At 38.9% G+C, this 25,906-nt stretch overlaps 1 protein-coding gene across 2 annotated transcripts in view; it reads left to right on the top strand.

The window, feature by feature from the left end:
* Window positions 1-338: 338 nt before the first annotated feature.
* The window catches only part of LOC127834020 (RNA-binding protein FXR2-like), a 34,497-nt gene continuing 8,929 nt past the window's right edge, over window positions 339-25,906 (top strand). Inside the window, exons 1-4 of one of the 2 annotated variants that reach the window (XM_052359576.1) lie at window positions 339-496; window positions 3,486-3,595; window positions 4,817-4,903; window positions 11,419-11,644. In XM_052359576.1, coding sequence (XP_052215536.1) covers window positions 379-496; window positions 3,486-3,595; window positions 4,817-4,903; window positions 11,419-11,644 — 541 coding nt within the window. In that variant the 5' untranslated portion in view covers window positions 339-378. Of the gene's footprint in view, window positions 497-3,485; window positions 3,620-4,816; window positions 4,904-11,418; window positions 11,645-25,906 lie in introns of both variants that reach the window. The other variant, XM_052359575.1, reaches the window with a different exon arrangement.

The raw sequence follows: 25,906 nt of genomic DNA, 5'->3' as shown, positions 1-25,906 counted from the left end.
TTGTTTGGTTATCGGCCGACTGTGAGTAAACGGCTGGACAGATTTCTTTGAAGTAAACTTTGTTTGAAAGGTTGTCCAATTGCCCATAAGAGAACCAAGGGATGCTTTGGATTAAAGCTATCTTTGACATTTTGCAGCCCGCGTAGACAGGTCAATGATAAATTCAAGTTAATGACCTTGTCATGATTCCAATATCAGAGGGTGGGGATTTTTTTGTTCATGGCTCTTTGTCAATTTTTCTCTCATTAAAGATGATTTTATATATTTATTTGAATATATTGGGCTCCTGGCCCATATACTATCCAGGGTACGGTACTTCCACCTGTGGTTTGGCGTGGGAAATCAATTTAACTAATTTGCTTGTTGTTAATAGAACATATGGTGCTTCTTAATTGCAATGTTTATTTGTTACTTCAGTCAGAAGAAGCCTGCAAGCGTGCCCGGGCTCTTCTGGAATACGCAGAAGACACCTTTCAAGTGCCACGTGAGCTTGTTGGTATGTACCACACAACTTGGTGCTGGGATTTCATACTATACGACCGTTTGGTCTGGATGCTTAGATTCCAAATGTTTGTACACAAACTTAATTCCTTTAACATTCTTGTTTTTGGTAGTTTCAATAAAATACTTTCAATTTCTTTTCTGTTCTAAACTGAGTCAATTGAAAATACTTGTTAGCTCATCTATTTTTTGAAAAAAAATTATGAGCTATTGTCATCACCTTGGCGTCCGGTTAAGTATTGCGTTTAGGTCCACTTTTCTCATAAAGTATCAATGCTATTGCATTCAAACTTAGTACACTTACTAACTATCATGAGGGTACTGGGCAGGCAAAGTTAGATAACTCTGGCTTGCATTTGATAGAATTATGTGCCCTTTTTATACTTAGAAAATTGAAAATTTTGGTTAAGTTTTGTGTTTAGGTCCAATTTATTCCTCAAGTATCAAAGCTATTGCTTTCATACTTGCAACACTTACTAACTATCATAAGGGGACTGTACAGGCAAAGTTATGTAACTCTGACTGGCATTTTGACAGAATAATGTGCCCTTTTTATACTTAGAAAATTGAAAATTTGGTTAAGTTTTTTGTTTAGGTCCACTTTTTTCCTAAAGTATCAAAGCTATTGCTTTCATACTTGCAACACTTACTAACTATCGTAAGGGGACTGTGCATGCAAAGTAATGTAACTCTGACTTGCATTTTGATGGAATTATGGGCCCTTTATACTTGAAAATTTGGTTAAGTTTTGTGTTTTGTGTTTTGGTCCTCTTTACCCCTAAAGTATCATAGATATTGCTTTTATACTTGGAACACTTGCAAACTATCATAAGGGGACAGTAAAGGACAAGTTGCATAACTCTGGTTGTCATTTTTACAGAATTATGGCCCATTTTTGACTTAGTAACTTTGAATATATGGTTACATTTTGTGTTTAGATCCACTTTACTTCTAAAGTATCAAGGCTATTGCTTTTAAACTTGAAATACTTTCATGCTATCATGAGGGTACTGTACCTGGCAAGTTAAATTTTACCTTGACCTTTGAATGACCTTGACTCTCAAGGTCAAATTATAAAATTTTGCTAAAATTGCCATAAATTCTTTATTTATGATTAAATTTGATTGATAATTTGACAAAACAATTCTTACCTGACATAACACAATACTTACCTGACATACCACAATAGACTTCACCAAAACCATCCCCCCCCCCCATTATTTTTTTTTAAATTAAAGATCAATAATAAATGACCACCACACCCTCACACTATACCCCCCCCCCAAAAAAAAATATAATTTTTATGCCCTGGTAGAGTGGTAAATAGCAGTTGAACTGGAGCTGAACATTTTGAGTGGTGAAAGGTGAAGGTCAAGGTCATCCTTCAAGGTATGAATATAGCAATTTGATATTTGGCATGCATGTGTATCTCATGAAGCTGCACATTTTGAGTGGTGGAAGTTCAAGGTCAAGGTCATCCTTCAAGGTCAAAAAAAAAATAAAAAAATTCAAAGCAGCGTTCTCATGAAGCTGCACATTTTGAGTGGTGGAAGTTCAAGGTCAAGGTCATCCTTCAAGGTCAAAGGTAAAAAAATAAATAAATAAAAGAAACGTTCTCATGAAGCTGCACATTTTGAGTGATGGAAGTACAAGGTCAAGGTCATTCTTCAAGGTCATCCTTCAAGGTCAAAGGTAAATTTTAAAAATTCAAAGCGGTGTTATGAAGCTGCACATTTTGAGTGGTGGAAGTTCAAGGTCAAGGTCATCCTTCAAGGTCAAGGTCATCCTTCAAGGTCAAAGGTAAATTTTTTTTTATAAAAATTCAAAGCATTTTTATCACGAAGCTGCTCATTTTGAGTGGTGGAATTTCACAGTCAAGGTCATCCTTCAAGGTAAAAAAAAAATAAAAAATCAAAGCGGCGTTCTCATGAAGCTGCACATTTTGAGTGGTGGAAGTTCAAGGTCAAGGTCATCCTTCAAGTTCAAAGTTAAAAAAAATATATATAAATTTCACAGCAGTGTTCTCATGAAGCTGCACATTTTGAGTGGTGGAAGTTCAAGGTCAAGGTCATTCTTCAAGGTCAAGGTTATCCTTCAAGGTCAAAGGTAAAAAAATTAAATATTTTAAAGCGGCGTTATCGTGAAGCTGCACATTTTGACTGGTGGAAGTTCAAGGTCATCCTTCAAGGAAAAGGTCAATTTTTTTTATTTCAAAGCGGTGTTATCATAAAGCTGCACATTTTGAGTGGCGGAAGTTCAAGGTCAAGGTTATACTTCAAGGTCAACGGTAAAAAAAATAAAAAATTTAAAGCGGCGCAATAGGGGGCATTGTGTTTCTGACAAACACATCTCTTGTTTTTTTCAAACATGGTTAAAAAACACAAATATTTATTTTTATCATCCCACCCAAGAATCCCCCCCCCCCACCACCAAAAAAAATTAAACAAAAATTTTGCATTTTTTGTCATTTTTGGAAGATAATGACCACACCCCTTTCCACTCCCCCCCCCCCCTCCGTCCTGTGATTTAAATTGAGATAGGTCCCTACACCTTTAAAAAGAAACATAGATGAGCAGTCTGCACCCACAAGGCAGTGCTCTTGTTTTAATTATGGATTAAACATGTTTTATTTTACAGTTTAAAAATATAAACAAATAAGATGCATTGAAACAATATATGCAACTTCAAGCTTAATTCCCAAGTGCTCACATTGCCAATTGTGTAATAGTTTAAACCAAAGTATATTGTAAGTTTCATTCAAACAATCAACAGATTTTCATTTAATTTACATCGCATTGTTTTAGCCCAAATGGCAATTTACACTAGAATTATAAAGCAAACATATTTGCTTCTAAATAAATAGTAATTGACTTCAATACTATTTGACCTTTTTCTTTGAAATGATGCCTTAGTTTGGGGATAAAGCAGTTTGCGGGGGTATAGTCATCAGCCTTATGACTATGATTGTTTACATTTATTTGCAGCCAAAGTTATCGGGAAAAATGGTAAAAACATCCAAGACATTGTGGACAAGTCTGGGGTGGTACGGGTGAAAATAGAGGGCGACAACGAGCGAGACGCGCCACGAGAGGAGGTGGGTGTCAGTTCAGGACTCGATGTAAGATTTATGCACATGTAATTGCCTTAAACTGTAGTGTTTAACATATTTTAAGATTTGTACACATCAGGGGTGTGACATTATAACAATTATTCACAAAATAATTTCAAAATTTTAAATGTTATAAAGTATTTTGGCTGGTAATTGTGATTACATTGGGCTTCGTGTTGACACAAACTAATATTTTAATACCAAATTTGAAGATATTGCAGATAGCTTTAAAAGTTGGTTAAAGCAAGGTACTAAAAACGAGTCTGTCAGACATGAGACAAACAATGTTTTTATCCCCCACCAAAGTCAGAGGGATATGGTATTGGCGTCGTGCCTCCATGAGTCTGTCCGTCTTTTACAAATTTTACAAACTTTTCAGGGCTTTTTCTCAGAAACTATCTGAAGATTTCAACATGAAACTTGATGGATGTATAGATATCAATAAGGAGAAGTGCCATGCTCAAGGACCATAACCCTACACTTTTATTATGCTCCCCCAAAATTTATTATTATATACTGTGCCCTCAAGACGTTTCCTTTTATCTGAATATATAATGCAATATTGTGACCAAAAAAAACTTTGGGGAGCATCATCCGTCTCCGATGTTTTCTTGTTACTACGAGTTATTGTCATTGTAACTTCTTATGGCCTTATCTAAGATAAGATACAATATTTTAAAGGGGCCTTTTCACAGATTTTGGCATGTATTGAAGTTTGTCATTGTATTGAAGTTTGCTTTATATTGATAAATGTGAAAATTGGATCTAAAAAGCTCCAGTTAAAACAAAGAACACAATTAAAGAAAGAGAAAAATGTAACCCTCAACTGGGCTCGAACCAATGACCCCTTGAGTAAAAGTCTATCGCTTAGATCACTCGACCATCCATGGTCATAGTATGAATGTTGTATTTTATACTTTATATTTTATCAATTTACCAAAATGTGAACAGATCCCTTTAATGTGTAGATGGACATAATAAATGTTTGTTGACCATATTTGGAATATGTATAACCCTTTTAATTTTTCTTTGGATTATTATTAACTATACTCACCTCATGTTGCACCTTTCTTAAGGGTCAAGTTAACAAATAAATTTGTAATGCCTTATAGGATTAAAATATCAATTAGAAATGTATTCATATATCTGATTAAACAACTTTAAGTGCATGTATTTTATGTGCACATTAGCATATCTTTGTTACAGGGACAAGTACCGTTCGTGTTTGTAGGAACAGTGGAAAACATCAGTAATGCTCAAATACTCCTGGAATACAATTTGGATCACTTACGGGTAAGTGATGTAACTAAGTGCATGCACAAGTGTGATCAGTTTCATGTCCATATTTGGATCACTTACAGGTAAATGATGTAACTAAGTGCATGCACAAGTGTGATCAGTTTCATGTCCATATTTGGATCACTTACAGGTAAATGATGTAACTAAGTGCATGCACAAGTGTGATCAGTTTCATGTCCATATTGTTGGCATGTCTCGAGATGTTCAGCAATGGATCTTAAAATGTTTCAGCTTTTGTTATTGCGCTTTGTTGTTTGACTGTTACTTAGGAAACACTATAGAGGCCATGTACATCATACACTCTGTTGCAAAGTAAAGGGATGTCTAATATTGTCTTTTGCAATCACCATGGATGTTTGGCAGTACATCCGCCTGCCCGTTCGCCATTTGTCCACAGGCACAAACTGATCAACAGACGTTCCCTTAAAGTTTTAAATGTTCACATTGAAACTTGTTGGCATTTTCCCTCATGAAGTTGCACATCTGCTATACTGTCATTCTATTGTTAAAAATTATAAACGTTATGTCCTTTTTTATGCCCCCGGATCGAAAGATCTGGGGTATATTGTTTTTGGCCTGTCTGTCATTCTATGTGTGTGTGTTTCCCAAAACTTTAACTAAAACTTTAACCTTCTTCATAACTTTTGCAATATTGAACATAGCAACTTGATATTTGGCATGCGTGTGTATCTCATGGAGCTGCACATTTTGAGTGGTGAAAGGTCAAGGTCATCCTTTACGGTCAAAGGTAAAAAAAAATAATCAAAAACTTTAACCAAAACTTTAACCTTCTTAATAACTTTTACAATATTGAACGTAGCAACTTGATATTTGGCATGCATGTGTATCTCATGGATTTGCACATTTTGAGTGGTGAAAGGTCAAGGTCATCCTTCAAGGTCAAAGGTAAAAAAAACCCATCAAAGCGGTGCATTATGGGGCATTGCGTTTCTGACAAACACATCTCTTGATCAACTGAGACATTGTACGACTTTATGATCATAATGTTAAATTTTAGTAAAGTAACTCCACATGTCCACAGGTTTAACAATGTGTATGTAACATAGCACAGTAGTCCTCTACAAAGCACTGGGGTAAACACTGGGGGTGTATGTAACATAGCACAGTAGTCCTCTACAAAGCACTGGGGTAAACACTGGGGGTGTATGTAACATAGCACAGCAGTCCTGTACAAAGCTTTGGGGTAAACACTGGGGGTGTATGTAACATAGCACAGCAGTCCTGTACAAAGCTTTGGGGTAAACACTGGGGGTGTATGTAACATAGCACAGTAGTCCTCTACAAAGCACTGGGGTAAACACTGGGGGTGTATGTAACATAGCACAGCAGTCCTGTACAAAGCTTTGGGGTAAACACTGGGGGTTGTATGTAACATAGCACAGCAGTCCTGTACAAAGCTTTGGGGTAAACACTGGGGGTGTATGTAACATAGCACAGCAGTCCTGTACAAAGCTTTGGGGTAAACACTGGGGGTGTATGTAACATAGCACAGTAGTCCTCTACAAAGCACTGGGGTAAACACTGGGGGTGTATGTAACATAGCACAGCAGTCCTGTACAAAGCTTTGGGGTAAACACTGGGGGTGTATGTAACATAGCACAGCAGTCCTGTACAAAGCTTTGGGGTAAACACTGGGGGTGTATGTAACATAGCACAGCAGTCCTGTACAAAGCTTTGGGGTAAACACTGGGGGTGTATGTAACATAGCACAGCAGTCCTGTACAAAGCTTTGGGGTAAACACTGGGGGTGTATGTAACATAGCACAGCAGTCCTGTACAAAGCTTTGGGGTAACACTGGGGGTGTATGTAACATAGCACAGCAGTCCTGTACAAAGCTTTGGGGTAAAACACTGGGGGTGTATGTAACATAGCACAGCAGTCCTGTACAAAGCTTTGGGGTAAACACTGGGGGTGTATGTAACATAGCACAGCAGTCCTGTACAAAGCTTTGGGGTAAACACTGGGGGTGTATGTAACATAGCACAGCAGTCCTGTACAAAGCTTTGGGGTAAACACTGGGGTCATACGCTTATAAAGACTTCTATAACCACGTAATTGAAAAAAAGAGATTTTCATTCTGAAACAACTGGTTCCAGAGGCTTTCTATTTGGTATGCAAAACTTTTTTCTTCGTATCTTAATTTCTACAAATTATGCCCCATAAGGTCAAAACTTGCCAGTGTTCCCTTTTGGTCACAAGATTTTTTTAGACATATGTATAAAAAATAACAAAAAATATAACGTGTTTTAATTATTGCCTTACTCAAAGGTACAACATTTCATGCCATGGACGGATTGTATATTCTTCATCAATAATGTGAAAAGCTCCTGTTGCTTTTGTGTATTGCTCACATGAGCACAACATGCCCAGGGTGAGCTTTTGTGATCGCATTTTGTCTATAGTGTATTGAAATTTGCTACGCTCAATCTTCATAAAACTTAGAAGATTTGACCCAACCATATCTGGGTGGAGTTCAAAACTGGGTCATGTTTGTTAAAAAAACTAGGTTGCGTGGTCAAATTAAAAAATTGTGAGCACTAAGGGGCTGCATTAAATGCCCAATTTTCATAAAGCTTGGTTAGTACATTTATACCAATAAAATATCGGCCAAGTAAAATGTGTCATAAACTAGGTAAGTAGGTCAAATTAAAGAAAGCACTACCACTTTGGAATAAATTTATTGCCCAATCTCCACGAAACATGGTAAGAACTAAACATCTGTGGATTCTCTGACAATTTTTTAACTGGGTCAAGCGGGATTTAACACTTGGTCACTGTGAAATTAAAGAAAAAGAAGAAGGAAGAAAACACTTCAGAAACCACTTAAAGTCCAATATCTCAGCCGAGTTAAAAATGATTCTAGGCCATTGTTTAAGTGACTCCTGGGGGGGGGGGGGGGGCTATGCCAGTTTTCTTTAGTACAGAGGTTGAGTTTACAAATTGTTGTTTTTGAGCTCACCTGAGCGATAGCTCGGGGTGAGCTATTGTGATCACTCAGCGTCCGTCCGTCCGTCCGTCCGTCTGTCTGTCTGTAAACAATTTGTAAACATCTTCTTCTACTAAACCATTGAGCCAATTTCAACTAAATTTCATGTGGAGCATCCCTAGGTCATGGGACAAAAGAATTGTTTAAAAAATTTGATCACATAACCAAGATGGCCGCCATGACCATATATGGTAAAAACCTTAAAAAATCTTCTTGTCAGAAACCGCTCATCAGATTTTCAAAAAATTTCACAGGGATGACCTTTGAAGGCTCCCCTTAAAAAGTTGTTCAAAGAAATTTGATTTGTCAAAAAACATGGCCGCAGGAGCTCGTTGAACTTTGCATGTTTATTCGTTTTTGCCTATTTTGTGAAAACTTTCAAAAATCTTCCACATTTTTCATGCAATCTGTATGAAATTTGGTCAGAATGTTTATCTTGAAGAAATCTGGGTTGGGATTGTATTTGGGTCATCTGGGGTCAAAAACTAGATCACTAGGTCAAATAATAGAAAAACCTTGTGTAGACAATAGAGGTTACATTTTACATCCAATCTTTATGAAATTTGGTCAGAATGTTTGTCTTGATGAAATCTGGGTTGGAATTGTATATGGGTCATCTGGGGTCAAAAACTAGGTCACAAGGTCAAATAATAGAAAAACCTTTAACAGCATAATTAATTGTTTTTCACTAAGTGTATTATAATAATTTAAAAATCAGATTAAAGAGAATAAAATTTTCTTTATTATGGTTTTTATTTCATGAAAATCCATAAAGGATAAGTGTTATTAATTGTTGCTTAATTATTGAACAATGCGAAATATCGGTATTGATTTTTTTCCTGACATGCAGTCCCAGATATTAACCGCTTTAAGCTGTAGACTGTGCTTCAATACATCGCCGTGTTATTGAGCTGAAAAATTGATACGCAGTCGGCATACACACCGGTCATCGAGACAAATTACTGATGTGAAAACAAATTGTACATCGTAGCGGCTTAAATAAACAATTACATCTGATTAAAGATTAAAGATTGCTGCCGATTTAAATCAATTTGAGTACTTTTTGCATATATTTAATGCCGAATGGGAAGCTGTGTTTAGACTCAAGTTGACAAAAATGGCAACGAGATACTTGCCTGTTGGATATAAGGTGAAAGATCTTGAAGGTGCATAAAATAAGTGGCGCTGGGAATGGTTACACGAGAAAGACTACGCTGTAGTCTACGGGCGTGAGGGAAATGGTTGATAAAAGTGGAAGCTTGTGGAAAAGCGATTTGAGAAGTTTGTAAGAAAACCCTAAATTATCAGTCTTGTGGGAAGAAGGCATTTCGTTTCCACGCAGAGGACCCTAATCACATAAAGAATATAAGAACCCTCAAGACCAACCAGGTAGGGTTTTTATTTTTTTTTTAACTAACACCCCGAATTTGGTCGTATTTTCTGTTGCTAAAGTTTATTGTTTAGTTGTTTTTGCATCAAAAATCAGCAAGATAGATCTAGCAAATTTGCCAATTTTTTTTATTAATAACGTTTGATTCATTGATTGTGAGCTTTTAAAATATTTTGACCTTTGAATAAAGCATAAAACAGGAAAAGAATTTTAACAGTAATTGAAAATACGATCAAATACGCCATTTTTGCTGACTGGGACAGGTCTTTTTTAGTTAAATAAAATGTTTTATTGTCCCCAACATATGAGCCCAGCAGCAAGAAATGTTTTTTTTTTACTTTTTGTAAAACAAATATGGGCAACCTACCGTAACCCAAATTCGACGATGTTCTATTTTTATCGATTAAATGGATGATTATTGTCTTGGAATCATTTCAAAGTAATGCAGCCGAGTTTAAAATTATTATTTTGTGCTATTTAACATTTCATTATTTCTTTAATTATTTGCTAAATATTGCTTCATGTAACCATTACATCGTCGAATTTGGGTCACACCGGGATACAATTATTAAGCATTCAAACAAAACGATTGGGATAAAAACTAGGGAAACCCATACTGAAATTTTCAATTTTAACTGTTGAGCAGAAGCCACCATTTTCTTAGGTGAATGTGGAAGCATGATTCTGTGAATATAAATGGTGACAAACATTTGATTCTGCATTTATTAAACATGTATTATTGACTTTAAAGTATGTGTGAAAAATATAATAATTTGTAACGACTGTTACAGGTTTGACAGGGTTCTTCAAAAGCAACACCTGCAGTCGAGTCCTTGCCAGACAGTGGGTGCATGTGAATGAATTGCCTTTTGACTAACTTTTGTGTGTTCCTTATCAAATACATCAAGATTTTCAAATATATGTGTATGTTGTTTTTTTTTAGAAAATAGAATCACCAGAACAGGTACAGGCACCCTTTTAATGCGTCGAATCCAGGAGCTTCCGGGGGCCTCAGGCCCCCTTGTCCCCTGGACCCACTGAGGGCCCTGCGGCTCCCTGGCCCGCAGCTTTAAGTTCAGGATTTTCAAAATATCCAACTTTGACCCCTGCAAATGCTTTGCTAAAACTTTGGCTACAGTTTCTAAAATTTGGCTACACAAAATTCCATTTGGCTAAAAAGTTGGCTACAGAAATTTTTGGGCCAGGGGAGCCCTGTTTGGATTGTATTTGGGTCATCTGGGGTCAGCAACTAGGCACTAGGTCAAATAATAGAAAAACCTTGTGTAGACTATAGAGGTCACAGTTTTCATCAGACCTTAATGAAATAGAGTCAGAATGTTTGTCTTGTTAAAATCTGGGTTGGGATTGAATTTGGGTCATCTAGGGTCAAAAACTAGGTCAGATTTAAAAAAAACTTTTGTAGACAGTAGAGGTCACAGTCATTAAATCTTTATGAAAATTGACCAGAATATTAATCTTGATGAAATCTGGGTTGGGATTGTATTAGGGTCATCTGGGATCAAAAACTAGGTCACCAGGTCAAATCATAGAAAAACTTTGTGAAGACAATAGAGGTCATAGTTTTCATATGATCTTAATGAAATATGGTCAGAATGTTTATCTTGATAATATCTGATTTTGGATCGTATATGGGTCATCTGGAGTCAAAAATTAAGTCACCGGGCCAATTCTAGTAAAACCTTGTGTAGATGAAAGAGGTCACAGTTTTCATCACGTCTTAATGAAATTTTGTCAGAATGTATTAATTAATGAAATTTGGCTTGGGATTGTAGATGGGTCTAATAAAATTTAAGTTTATGAAGCAAGGTTAGTCAGGTGAGCGATTCAGGGCCATCATGGCCCTCTTGTTTTCTTTAAAATGCATCGCCACGATGGTTATATTCAAACCTTGTAAACACTCTAGAAGTCACTTTTTTCATTCAGGTGAGTTGCTAGAGCCTCTGTCCCTCTTGTAATTATAGATGCTCTGTATGTTACTGGCATTCCATTTGTTAAATTGGAAGTCCTGCAAGCTTCCTTACCAGTTTGAAATGTTCCACCTTTATTAATGTGGGATGTTTGCCAATGTGTGCTGCCACTGTGTGTTGTAGGAAGTGGAGAGACTCCGGCAGGAGAAGCTTGAGATAGACCAGCAGCTGAGGAGCCTAGCTGGTCCTCAGTCTGGGGGGCAGTACTTCCCAGCCCCCAGGGAACGCAGGGACAGCAATGACCCCTACTCCAGTGACCGGGACGCTGACTGGAGGGGTGGCTACCGGGGAGGCAGGGGTAGAGGCAGGGGACGGGGCTTCCCTCGCAGATTTGACGACAGATATACTAGTGAGTGATCAACATGTTGGACATGCATCATCTTTATGATCCATTGAAAAACTAATTGTAGGGGGGAGGGGAAGTTTTCTTTCCTACAGTAAAACCTGGTGAAACTTTTAAAAGTAACATTTTATGGGCCAACATGTCTCTTGCATTACTTTGTTCTGTGTAATGGCATTTTAAATTACAATCTAACCTACCAATAAAGACCACTTAAGGGATGTGGTTATTGTGGTCTTTGTTCAAAGGTGGTCTTTATTTGCAGGATTGATTGATACTTTGCATAATATGCTAGTAGGCTTTTAAGTGGTACCTTATATATGTATGTACTCTTTTGTTTAAATGAAAAACTGCTATCAAGTTCAGTAAATTGTCACTTTCCACTACCTCCATAAAACCATACTCATGCATTGGCAAGATGTTTATCACGTGACTATCACAGCATTATGGCATCATGGTTTTATTGAAAGTTGTGAAATTGTTGATTGAACTTTTGAAGAGGTTGTTGTTTGCTATCACAGTAGACGTTCGGGAATGTTGAAGTCTCTATAACGCTCAAAATCAACGCAATTTTTGTGAAGTATTTCGTAAAATTAAGTTTAACACCTAAACAATCAGTGTTCCTTATAGCAATAGCCACAGTTTGAACGCTAGATGTGGTATTTTTGTAGATACAAAATGCTCGTTTTTATGTATTTGTGACCACAATAAATTCCATGTAAATTTCCTGCGAATACTGTGAAACCATTATTAATCGTCAGGCATTAATTTTCATAAATTTCGTCAGTCGACCGATCGGCGAATTTAAGATCTTAACGAACAATCATGCTCTATGTTTGAACAAAAACAAACACTAAGTTGAACAATATTTTAAAACTTTACCGCTGACATGAGGCATTAAATTCCAACATAATCCATGCACACATTCACTGCTGTTTCGTAATCAAGATTAATCCGGTTTTGACACAAAGGGATGTAGATTACACAAGGTACTTAACTATCACGTTACACTTCTTTAAAACGCGTGTGCAGTACAGCTGTATCAAATGCGTTTTCTTCGCTTATGTGGAATGGTAATGAATAAGCGCTAATTGTTTATAACTTTATTACCCATTAGGTGCATTGTGTTTTTCAGGGATGTTGCTTATTAGCCATCACGCAGCGAATGCCAATGAAAGACAATAAACCAAATGAAAAGATGACGATGTGTGATCAATAGATTAAGACTAATTGGCAATTGGCTTCGTTGTTATAAACACTCGTTAACGGTTATTCGATCCCACTTGTCCGCTAATCATAACAATGAACGTGTAAATGGCATACATTAAGAGGGTCCATTACTGTCCTTTGATAACAAAAGACTAGTTAATTGGTATGTGACAAACAGGCCCCACCTCCTGCAGTGATTCTCAAGTGTGTTTCCGCATTCGTACCACGATTTTCGCAACTGCGATTGATCGCGAATATGTATTACACACAAATCGGATATTGACTGACGCATTTTTTTAAAATGCAAAATCAGAAATCGGCGAAATTAAGTGCTGACGAAATCGTCATTTTTATAAAAATGACGAAATTTTGTGCTGTCGAAAATAAATGGTTTCACAGTATATCTATTGATACGACACATGAACACTAAAATGGTTCCATGTTAAAGCCATAATAAAAACGAGCATTTTGTATTCTCAAACATCTATTTTACCAGACCATATCTGGCGTTGAAATTTTGACAATGACCATAAGGAACAATTATTTTTAATTGTTAACCAGGTTTTCCGAAGGAAAAAACTGGTTATTAGATTGGCGAATGCGGGCGGGCTGGCTGGCTGGCGGGCTGGCGGAATAAGCTTGTCCGGGCCATAACTATGTCGTTAATTGTCAGATTTTAAAATAATTTGGCACATTTGTTCACCATCATTGGACGGTGTGTCGCGCGAAATAATTACGTCGATATCTCCAAGGTCAAGGTCACACTTTGAGTTCAAAGGTCAAAAATGGCCATAAATGAGCTTGTCCGAGCCATAACTATGTCGTTCATCGTCAGATTTTAAAATCATTTGGCACATTTGTTCACCATTATTGGACGGTGTGTCGCGCGAAATAATTACGACGATATCTCCAAGGTCAAGGTCACACTTTGAGTTCAAAGGTCAAAAATGGCCATAAATGAGCTTGTCCTGGCCATAACTATGTCATTCATTGTGAGATTTTAAAATCATTTGGCACATTTGTTCACCATCATGGGACGGTGTGTCCCACGAAAGAATCACGTCAATATCTCCAATGTCAAGGTCGCCACGACTAAAAATAGATTTAAAAAAAAAATAAAACTTACAAAGGGGGTTAATTTTTTTTGGTCATTTCAAAAGTTCAGTTTGAGTTTTCTCCCTTTATCAGATTTTTTTTTCACAATGAAAACCTGGTTTTGTGACAATTTTGTCCCTTGTTTATAGCTTTATTAGTCCCCTACCGGTTTCACCGGAGGGGACTTATGGTTTCAGGGCCCTCAATCTATCAAATCTGCCACCGAATTTCGGCTGCAGTCCCCCACCTGAAAAGTATACTTTTTTCCCCTTTTGGGGGGAAAAATTCCCCCTAAAAAAAAATATAAAAAAAAATAATTTTTTTTTTTTTTTTTTTTTTTTTATATAGAAAGATGTGTCTCATGATTATTATATCTGAATTCTATTTCAATTTAATCTTTTCAAACATACTAAATTATGAAAAATGCAATGAATAGAGTGCAAACATGTACAAATGAAATAATGTGAGAGTAAGTAAAAAAATCCCCCAAAAAGGGAAAAGCCGCGAAAATTCCCCTTCCTAAGGGCTGCGGACCCCTTCCCCCAAAGTAGTGTGAGGGCCCTGGGTTTTGTCTCCGTCACACTTTTCTGGATCCTGCGATAACTTTAAAAGTTTTTAATATTTTTTCATGAAACTTGGAACATGGATAGATGGCAATATGGACATTATGCACGTCATTTCATTTCGTTCCTACGTCAAAAATTATGGTTGTTATGGCAACAAATAGACTAGAAATACTGCTGAAAATGGTGGTTTTTCTGGATCCTGCGATAACTTTAAAAGTTTTTAATATTTTTTTATTACACTTGAAGCATGGATAGATGGCAATATGGACATTATGCACGTCATTTCATTTCTTTACGAGGTACAAAAATTCTGGTTGCTATGGCAACAAATAGACTAGACATACTGCTGAAAATGGTGGTTTTCTGGATCCTGTGATAACTTTTAAAGTTCTTAATATTTTTATGTCCCCCACTATAGTAGTGGGGGACATATTGTTTTTGCCCTGTCTGTTGGTTGTTCTGTTGGTCTGTTGGTTGGTTGGTTGGTTGGTTGGTTGGTTGGTTGGTTGGTTGGTTGGTTGGTTGGTTTGCGCCAACTTTAACATTTGCAATAACTTTTGCAATATTGAAGATAGCAACTTGATATTTCGCATGCATATGTATCTCATGGAGCTGCACATTTTGAGTGGTGAAAGGTCAAGGTCATGGTCATCCTTCAAGGTCAAAGGTCAAATATATGGGTCAAAATCGGTCATTTAATGTACACTTTTGCAGTATTTCAATATTCAAGATAGCAACTTGATATTTGGCATGCATGTGTATCTCATGGAGCTGCACATTTTGAGTGGTGAAAGGTCAAGGTCATCCTTCAAAGTCAGATGTCAAATATATGTGGCCCAAATCGCTCATTTTATGAGTACTTTTGCAATATTGAAGATAGCAACTTGATATTTGGCATGCATGTGTATCTCATGGAGCTGCACATTTTAAGTGGTGAAAGGTCAAGGTCATCCTTCAAGGTCAGAGGTCAAATATATGTGGCCCAAATCGCTTATTTTATGAATACCTTTGCAATATTGAAGATAGCAACTTGATATTTGGCACGCATGTGTATCTCATGGAGCTGCACATTTTGAGTGGTGAAAGGTCAAGGTCAAGGTCATCCTTCAAGGTCAAATATATGGGTCAAAATTGCTCATGTAATGTCACTTCTGCAATATTGAAGCTAGTAATTTTATATTTGAAATGCATGTGTATCTCATGGAGCTGCACATTTTGAGTGGTAAAGGGTCAAGGTCAAGGTCATCCTTCAAGGTCAAACATCATATAGGGGTCAAGGTCATCCTTCAAGGTCAAACATCATATAGGGGGACATTGTGTTTCACAAACACATCTTGTTTCATGTACACTTCAACACCGTTATTTCGAAGTCGTCGAGACCGTTAAAAAAACTTCGTTTTAACGATAATTCGAAATAAACATGACAGAAGACTTCTTTGATTCTGTAAAAATAAAACGTTGTGGAATTCACATGGTTCGCTTACAAGCTTACTGAAAAGCGTAAACTAGTCAGATAGCAATATATATCTACTTCTAACAAACGGAGGAATAAAACGATTCTTTTTTTTGTTTTTATTTTTGTCTAATTATAGAACATATAAAATATAACGAATAGCACAAATTATCAGACATACATACATATAAATTCATTTTCGGAAATGAATTATCTTTTTATTAACTAATACGCGATGTCTCTCTGATCACCGGCGTTCGTGAAGACAACAAAGGTGTAATTATCGGCTTTTGAGGCGCCACGACAAAGGTGTGAAATAACGCTCAGTATTTTGCAGTTTCGACTTCGGATTTAAGATTGATAATTAGGTGCGAACAATAGTGTTGGGACAGACTAAAACAATTTGAATTAACGATTTCTTTGGTTTAACGAAGTTCGGATTAACAATGAAATTTTACATTAGACAAAGAAGAACCAAAATCGGGACCCGAAAAATACTTCGAAATAACGGTGACTTCGGATTATCGGTGTTCGAAATAACGGTGTTGAAGTGTAACTTGAAACATGGATCGATGACAATATGGACATTTCATTTCATTTCGTTCCGACGTCAAAAATTCTGGTTGCTATGGCAACAAATAGACTAGAAATACTGCTGAAATGGTGGTTTTCTTGATCCTGCAATAACTTTTAAAGTTCTTAATATTTTTTCATGAAACTTGAAACATGGATAGATGGCAATATGGACATTACATATGTATGCAGGTCATTTCATTTTGTTCCTAAATAAAAAAAAATGGTTGCTATGGCAACAAAAATATATATCAAATAATCTGGAATTTCTGACAATGGTGGAGCCAGTAGGGGACTTATATTGCTTGACAATAGTCTTGTTTTACTAAATTTTCTTGATTTTGAGTAGTAATGTTACTTTAAATGGGGTTCCCTGATGATTGTTTGCAGGTGGGTGTTATTGGCAGGTAAAATATATTGTGAAATCGTTGGGGAGAATCAATGTAGTTGTTATGGACAGGAGGTTGCTATTGAAAGGTGGCTGCTGTGCAGGTTAGATTGTATATCAACCGTAATTACTCTAAGTTTTCGGACACTTAAAAAAATAAAATAAAATGTGTCCCAAAATTTAGATATGAAAAATATTTTAAAATAACTGGTTTCCGAAAATTTAGAGACAAAAATTAAGGCGTACGAAAATTATATTGAACTAAAAGCAATAAATCGATGTACAATTATTTTTGTTTGATTAACTAATCTTTTTCTGCTTTAAAAAATTAATACAACTTCCCAGCTTTGCTAACTCTTGCCTGAAATGATATAGAACAAAAATGTTAGAACAAAAAACATTCTTCTTCCTTAGTAGGACGAAACTGTTTCAAATTCAGTTTTTAGAATCCATTGTTGTCTAAAGGTACAAAAAATGCAGCATGTTTTTTTTTACCCAATTACACGATTGTAATGCTCCATTGCCCTTAGGCATGCATCTCCCAGGTTTTATGACTGTAATTCGATTGTAAAAGAACATGATTGAGGTGTCACAAGATAAGCGAAAACAAGGCCGAAGTCTGTAGAATACTGCTGTAAAATATACTTTCCAAAAATTAAGAGACACTTATTATGGACAAAAACCTATATGTCTGAAAATTAAGAGTAAAAAAAAAAAAAAAATTGATAAAAAAAGAGTGTCCGAAAACTTGGAGTGTCCCAAAGCTTGAGTAATTACGGTAGGCACAAATGATTATCATATTAAGACAAGTGTGTTGTTTGCAAAAATAATATCACTTGTTTAAAGGTCCATGTATTGTGGTATATACATGAGAAAGACAGTGTTCAAACAGTGAAAACATTAGAGACCTTATATTCACATTGTTTACACTGTTTTTTTTTCATATATATACTTATTTCTAATTGCTCTTGTATCCTCATAGGTATGTGTTTTTAGCTCACCTGATTGCTCAGGTGAGCTTTTATGACCGGTCTTTGTCCGTCTTCCGTCCATCCGTGCGTCCGTCGTCCACATTTGGTTTGTAAACACTCTAGAGGCCACATTTCATGTCCGATCTTAATGAAACTTGGTCAGAAGATTTTTGTGTCCCCCACTATAGTAGTGGGGGACATATTGTTTTTGCCCTGTCTGTTGGTCTGTTGGTCTGTTTGCGCCAACTTTAACATTTTGCAATAACTTTTGTTATATTGAAGATAGCAACTTCATATTTGGCATGCATATGTATCTCATGAAGCTGCACATTTTGAGTGGTAAAAGGTCAAGGTCATCCTTCAAGGTCAGAGGTCAAATATATGTGGCCAAAATCGCTCTTTTTATGAATACTTTTACAATATTGAAGATAGCAACTTGATATTTGGCATGCATGTGTATCTCATGGAGCTGCACATTTTGTTGAGTGGTGAAAGGTCAAGGTCATCCTTCAAGGTCAGAGGTCAAATATATGTGGCCCAAATCGCTTATTTTATAAATACTTTTGCAATATTGAAGATAGCAACTTGATATTTGGCATGCATGTGCATCTCACGGAGCTGCACATTTTGAGTGGTGAAAGGCTAAGGTCAAGGTCATCCTTCAAGGTCAGAGGTCAAATATCTATGGCCCAAAACGCTTATTTTATGAATACTTTTGCAATATTGAAGATAGCAACTTGATATTTGGCATGCATGTGTATTTCATGGAGCTGCACATTTTGAGTGTTGAAAGGTCAAGGTTATCCTTCAAAAGGTCAAGGTCATCCTTCAAGGTCAAACGTCATATAGGGGACATTGTGTTTCACAAACGCATCTTGTTCCCAATGATATCTCGATCAAGTTCGAAACTGGGTCATGCTGGTTCAAAAACAAGGTCACTAGGTAAAAAAAAAGAAAAACCTTGTAAACACTGTAGAAGTCACATTTCATGCCCAATCTTCATGTTACTTTGTCAAAATGTTTGCCTTAATGATATGTTGGTCAAGTTTAAAAGCAGTTCCGGTCCGTTGAAAAACATGGACGCCAGTGGGCGTGGCAGTTTTCCTTATTTGGCCATAGAGAAACCTTGTTAACATTCTAGAAGTCACAATTTTTGCCCAATCATCATGAAAGTTGGTAAAAACATTGGTTTTATTGATATCTCGGACGAGTTCGAAAATGGTCCAGATCCGTGAAAAACATGGCCGCTATTAGGCGGAGCATTTTTCTCTAGATGTATATAGTGAAAACATGTGAACACTCTAGAAGTCACATTTTTGGCCCAATTCTCATGAAATTTGGTCAGAACATTTGTTTTCTTGATATGACAGTTGAGTTCGAAAATGGTTCCGGTCAGTTGAATAACATGGCTGCCAGGGGGGGGGCAGTTTTCCTTATTTGGCTATAGAGAAAACTTGTAAACACTCTTGAAGTCACAATTATTGCCCAATCATCATGAAAGTTGGTCAAAACATTGGTTTTATTGATATCTCGGACGAGTTCGAAAATGGTCCAGATCGGTGAAAAAACATGGCCGCCAGTGAGCGGGGCATTTTTCTCTATATGTATATAGTTAAAACATGTGAACACTCTAGAAGACACATTTTTGGCCCAATTCTCATGAAATTTGGTCAGAACATTTGTTTCCTTGATATGAGAGTTGAGTTCAAAAATGGTTCCGGTCAGTTGAATAACATGGCTGCCGGGGGGGGGGGCAGCTTGTGAACACTCTAGAAATCACATTTTTTGCCCAATAATCATGAAATTTGGTACAAAGATTGGTTTTATATATATCAAATAATTAAAGCCATAGTTATTGCCCTTAAATTGTCCAAATTTTCATTATATTATACAAAATCCTTGTAAACACTCTAGAGGTCATAATTTTGTTTCAGATTTTATGAATCTTGGTCATAATATTTATTTTTGTAAGCAAAGTTTGAGGTTTGGTAAGGGGGGGGTCAACTCGTAATATAGGTCACCAGGTCAAATCTTACAAAAGCAAAAACACTCCATATGCCAGAGCTTTGGTTCAATAATGATGAAACTTGACCAGGATGTTTGTCTGGACAATATCTAGGTCAAGTTTGACGTTTGGTAAAGATTGAATGAACCGACTCCTCTCAGGTGAGCGAACTAGGGCCATCTTGGCCCTCTTGTTGAAAGTATATTCTTTGGTGTTTTATTAATGTTTCTGAACAATATCTGTACAGAGAGAGAGAGAGTCTCTATATATATATTGGTAAGTTGACCGTAAGTGACTGATAGTATAGCTTCTCTTTCTCCCTCTGTACAGATAGTGTTGCTGGGCATGGTCATGTTGTGGGTGATAGTGTAGCTTCTCTTTCTCTGTACAGATAGTGTTGCTGGGTATGGTCATCTGGTGGCTGCTAGTGTAGCCTCTCTTGCTCTCTCTGTACATATAGTGTTGCTGGGCATGGTCATCTGGTGGCTGCTAGTAGCCTCTCTTTCTCTCTCTGTACAGATAGGGTTGCTGGGCATGGTCATCTGGTGGCTGATAGTGTAGCCTCTCTTTCTCTCTCTGTACAGAAAGTGTTGCTGGGTATGGTCATCTGGTGGCTGCTAGTGTAGCCTCTCTTTCTCTCTCAGTACAGATAGTGTTGCTGGGCATGGTCATCTGGTGGCTGCTAGTGTAGCTTCTCTTTCTCTCTCTGTACAGATAGTGTTGCTGGGCATGATCATCTGGTGACTGCTAGTGTAGCCTCTCTTTCTCTGTACAGATAGTGTTGCTGGGCATGGTCATCTGGTGGCTGATAGTGTAGCCTCTCTTTCTCTCTCTGTACAGATAGTGTTGCTGGGCATGGTCATCTGGTGGCTGCTAGTGTAGCCTCTCTTTCTCTCTCTTTACAGATTGTGTTGCTGGGCATGGTCATCTGTTGGCTGATAGTGTAGCTTCTCTTTCTCTCTCTGTACAGATATTGTTGCTGGGTATGGTTATCTGGTGGCTGCTAGTGTAGCTTCTCTTTCTCTCTCTGTACAGATTGTGTTGCTGGGTATGGTCATCTGGTGACTGATAGTGTAGCCTCTCTTTCTCTCTCGTACAGATTGTGTTGCTGGGCATGGTCATCTGGTGACTGAAAGTGTAGCCTCTCTTTCTCTCTCTGCTCAGATAGTGTTGCTGGGTATGGTTATCTGGTGGCTGCTAGTGTAGCTTCTCTTTCTCTCTCTGTACAGATAGTGTTGCTTGGTATGATCATCTGGTGGTTGCTAGTGTAGCTTCTCTTTCTCTCTCTTTGCAGATAGTGTTGCTGGGTATGGTCATCTGGTGGCTGCTAGTGTAGCCTCTCTTTCTCTCTCTGAACAGATCGTGTTGCTGGGCATGGTCATCTGGTGGCTGCTAGTGTAGCTTCTCTTTCTCTCTCTGTACAGATAGTGTTGCTGGGCATGGTCATCTGGTGGCTGCTAGTGTAGCCTCTTTTTCTCTCTCTGTACAGATAGTGTTGCTGGGCATGGTCATTTGGTGGATGATAGTGTAGCCTCTCTTTCTCTCTCTGTATAGATAGTGTTGCTTGGCATGGTCATCTGGTTACTGCTAGTGTAGCTTCTCTTTCTCTCTCTATACAGATAGTGTTGGTGGGTATGGTCATCTGGTGACTGCTAGTGTAGCCTCTCTTTCTCTCTCTGTACAGCTAGTGTTGCTGGACATGGTCATCTGGTGGCTGCTAGTGTAGCTTCTCTTTCTCTCTCTGAACAGATAGTGTTGCTGGGCATGGTCATCTGGTGGCTGCTAGTGTAGCTTCTCTTTCTCTCTCGTACAGATAGTGTTGCTGGGCATGGTCATCTGGTGGCTGATAGTGTAGCCTTTCTTTCTCTCTCTGTACAGATAGTGTTGCTGGGCATGGTCATCTGGTTACTACTAGTGTAGCCTCTCTTTCTCTCTCTGTACAGATAGTGTTGGTGGGTATGGTCATCTGGTGGCTGCAAGTGTAGCGTCTCTTTCTCTATCTGTACAGATAGTGTTGCTGGGTATGGTCATCTGGTGGCTGCTAGTGTAGCCTCTCTTTCTCTATCATTACAGATAGTGTTGCTTGGCATGGTCATCTGGTGACTGCTAGTGTAGCTTCTCTTTCTCTCTCTGTACAGATAGTGTTGCTGGGCATGGTCATCTGGTGGCTGCTAGTGTAGCCTCTCTTTCTCTTTCCGTACAGATAGTGTTGTTGGGCATGGTCATCTGGTGGCTGATAGTGTAGCCTCTCTTTCTCTCTGTACAGATTGTGTTGCTGGGCATGGTTATTTGGTGGCTGATAGTGTAGCCTCTCTTTCTCTCTCTGTACAGATAGTGTTTCTGGGTATGGTCATCTGGTGGCTGATAGTGTAGCTTCTCTTTCTCTCTCTGTACAGATAGTGTTGCTGGGTATGGTCATCTGGTGGGTGATAGTGTAGCCTCTCTTTCTCTCTCTGTACAGATAGTGTTGCTGGGCATGGTCATCTGGTGGCTGATAGTGTAGCTTCTCTTTCTCTCTCTCTGTACAGATAGCGTTGCTGGGTATGGTCATCTGGTGGCTGCTAGTGTAGCCTCTCTTTCTCTGCTCACATAGTGTTGCTGTGTATGGTCATCTGGTGGCTGCTAGTGTAGCCACTCTTTCTCTCTCTGTACAGATAGTGTTGCTGGATATGGTCATCTGGTGGCTGATAGTGTAGCTTCTCTTTCTCTCTCTGTGCAGATAGTGTTGCTGGGCATGGTCATCTGGTGGCTGCTAATGTAGCCTCTCTTTCTATCTCTGTACAGATAGTGTTGCTGGGCATGGTCATCTGGTGGCTGATAGTGTAGCTTCTCTTTCTCTCTCTGTACAGATAGTGTTGCTGGGTATGGTCATCTGGTGGCCGATAGTGTAGCTTCTCTTTCTCTCTCTTTACAGAAAGTATTGCTGGGCATGGTCATCTAGTGGCTGATAGTGTAGCCTCTCTTTCTCTCTCTGTACAGATAGTGTTGCTGGGTATGATCATCTGTTGACTGCTAGTGTAGCTTCTCTTTCTCTCTGTACAGATAGTGTTGCTGGGTATGGTCATCTGGTGGCTGATAGTGTAGCCTCTCTTTCTCTCTTTGCTCAGATAGTGTTGCTGGGTATGGTCATCTGATGGCTGCTAACATAGCTTCTCTTTCTCTCTCTGTACAGATAGTGTTGCTGGGTATGGTCATCTGGTGACTGCTAGTGTAGCTTCTCTTTCTCTCTCTGTACAGTTAGTGTTGCTGGGTATGGTCATCTGATGGCTGCTAGTGTAGCCTCTCTTTCTCTCTCTGTGCAGATAGTGTTGCTGGGTATGGTCATCTGGTGGTGGCTGCTAGTGTAGCTTCTCTTTCTCTCTCTGTACAGATAGTGTTGCTGGGCATGGTCATCTGGTGGCTGCTAGTGTAGCCTCTCTTTCTCTCTCTGTACAGATAGTGTTGCTGGGCATGGTCATCTGGTGGCTGCTAGTGTAGCCTCTCTTTCTCTCTCTGTACAGATAGTGTTGCTGGGCATGGTCATTTGGTGGCTGCTAGTGTATCTTCTCTTTCTCTCTCTGTACAGATAGTGTTGCTGGTTTTTGTCATCTGGTGGCTGATAGTGTAGCTTCTCTTTCTCTCTCTGTACAGATAGTGTTGCTGGGTATGGTCATCTGGTGGCTGATAGTGTAGCCTCTCTTTCTCTCTCTGTACAGATAGTGTTGCTGGGTATGGTCATCTGGTGACTGCTAGTGTAGCTTCTCTTTCTCTCTCTGTACAGATAGTGTTGCTGGGTATGGTCATCTGGTGGAAGCTAGTGTAGCTTCTCTTTCTCTCTCTGTACAGATAGTGTTGCTGGGCATGGTCATTTGGTGGCTGCTAGTGTAGCTTCTCTTTCTCTCTCTGTACAGATAGTGTTGCTGGGTATGGTCATCTGGTGCCTGATAGTGTAGCTTCTCTTTCTCTCTCTGTACAGATAGTGTTGCTGGGTATGGTCATCTGGTGGCTGATAGTGTAGATTCTCTTTCTCTCTCTGTACAGATAGTGTTGCTGGGTATGGTCATCTGGTGGCTTCTAGTGTAGCCTCTCTTTCTCTCTCTGTACAGATAGTGTTGCTGGGTATGGTCATCTGGTGACTTATAGTGTAGCTTCTCTTTCTCTCTCTGTACAGATGATAGTGTTGCTGGGTATGGTCATCTGGTGGATGCTAGTGTAGCTTCTCTTTCTCTGTACAGATAGTGTTTCTGGGTATGGTCATCTGATGGCTGCTTGTGTAGCCTCTCTTTCTCTCTCTGTGCAGATAGTGTTGCTGGGTATGGTCATCTGGTGGTGGCTGCTAGTGTAGCTTCTCTTTCCCTCTCTGTACAGATAGTGTTGCTGGGCATGGTCATCTGATGGCTGATAGTGTAGCTTCTCTTTCTCTCTCTGTACAGATAGTGTTGCTGGGCATGGTCATCTAGTGGACTGCTAGTGTAGTCTCTCTATCTCTGTACAGATAGTGTTGCTGGGCATGGTCATCTGGTGGCTGATAGTGTAGCTTCTCTTTCTCTCTCTGTTCAGATAGTGTTGCTGGGTATGGTCATCTGGTGGCCGATAGTGTAGCTTCTCTTTCTCTCTCTGTACAGAAAGTATTGCTGGGCATGGTCATCTAGTGGCTGATAGTGTAGCCTCTCTTTCTCTCTCTGTACAGCTAGTGTTGCTGGGTATGATCATCTGGTGACTGCTAGTGTAGCTTCTCTTTCTCTCTCTGTACAGATAGTGTTGCTGGGCATGGTCATCTGGTGACTGCTAGTGTAGCTTCTCTTTCTCTCTGTACAGATAGTGTTGCTGGGTATGGTCATCTGGTGGCTGATAGTGTAGCCTCTCTTTCTCTCTTTGCTCAGATAGTGTTGCTGGGTATGGTCATCTGATGGCTGCTAACATAGCTTCTCTTTCTCTCTCTGTACAGATAGTGTTGCTGGGTATGGTCATCTGGTGACTGCTAGTGTAGCTTCTCTTTCTCTCTCTGTACAGTTAGTGTTGCTGGGTATGGTCATCTGATGGCTGCTAGTGTAGCCTCTCTTTCTCTCTCTGTGCAGATAGTGTTGCTGGGTATGGTCATCTGGTGGTGGCTGCTAGTGTAGCTTCTCTTTCTCTCTCTGTACAGATAGTGTTGCTGGGCATGGTCATCTGGTGGCTGCTAGTGTAGCCTCTCTTTCTCTCTCTGTACAGATAGTGTTGCTGGGCATGGTCATCTGGTGGCTGCTAGTGTAGCCTCTCTTTCTCTCTCTGTACAGATAGTGTTGCTGGGCATGGTCATTTGGTGGCTGCTAGTGTATCTTCTCTTTCTCTCTCTGTACAGATAGTGTTGCTGGTTATTGTCATCTGGTGGCTGATAGTGTAGCTTCTCTTTCTCTCTCTGTACAGATAGTGTTGCTGGGTATGGTCATCTGGTGGCTGATAGTGTAGCCTCTCTTTCTCTCTCTGTACAGATAGTGTTGCTGGGTATGGTCATCTGGTAACTGCTAGTGTAGCTTCTCTTTCTCTCTCTGTACAGATAGTGTTGCTGGGTATGGTCATCTGGTGGAAGCTAGTGTAGCTTCTCTTTCTCTCTCTGTACAGATAGTGTTGCTGGGCATTGTCATTTGGTGGCTGCTAGTGTAGCTTCTCTTTCTCTCTCTGTACAGATAGTGTTGCTGGGTATGGTCATCAGGTGGCTGATATTGTAGCTTCTCTTTCTCTCTCTGTACAGATAGTGTTGCTGGGCATGGTCATTTGGTGGCTGCTAGTGTAGCTTCTCTTTCTCTCTCTGTACAGATAGTGTTGCTGGGTATGGTCATCTGGTGCCTGATAGTGTAGCTTCTCTTTCTCTCTCTGTACAGATAGTGTTGCTATGTATGGTCATCTGGTGGCTGATAGTGTAGATTCTCTTTGTCTCTCTGTACAGATAGTGTTGCTGGGTATGGTCATCTGGTGGCTTCTAGTGTAGCCTCTCTTTCTCTCTCTGTACAGATAGTGTTGCTGGGTATGGTCATCTGGTGACTTATAGTGTA

This window comes from Dreissena polymorpha, chromosome 6 (assembly GCF_020536995.1).
Source record: "Dreissena polymorpha isolate Duluth1 chromosome 6, UMN_Dpol_1.0, whole genome shotgun sequence".
Classification (NCBI taxonomy): Eukaryota; Metazoa; Mollusca; class Bivalvia; order Myida; family Dreissenidae; genus Dreissena; species Dreissena polymorpha.
The sequence above is the reverse complement of the archived record's forward strand: the minus strand, read 5'-3'. Positions and strand labels throughout refer to the sequence as shown.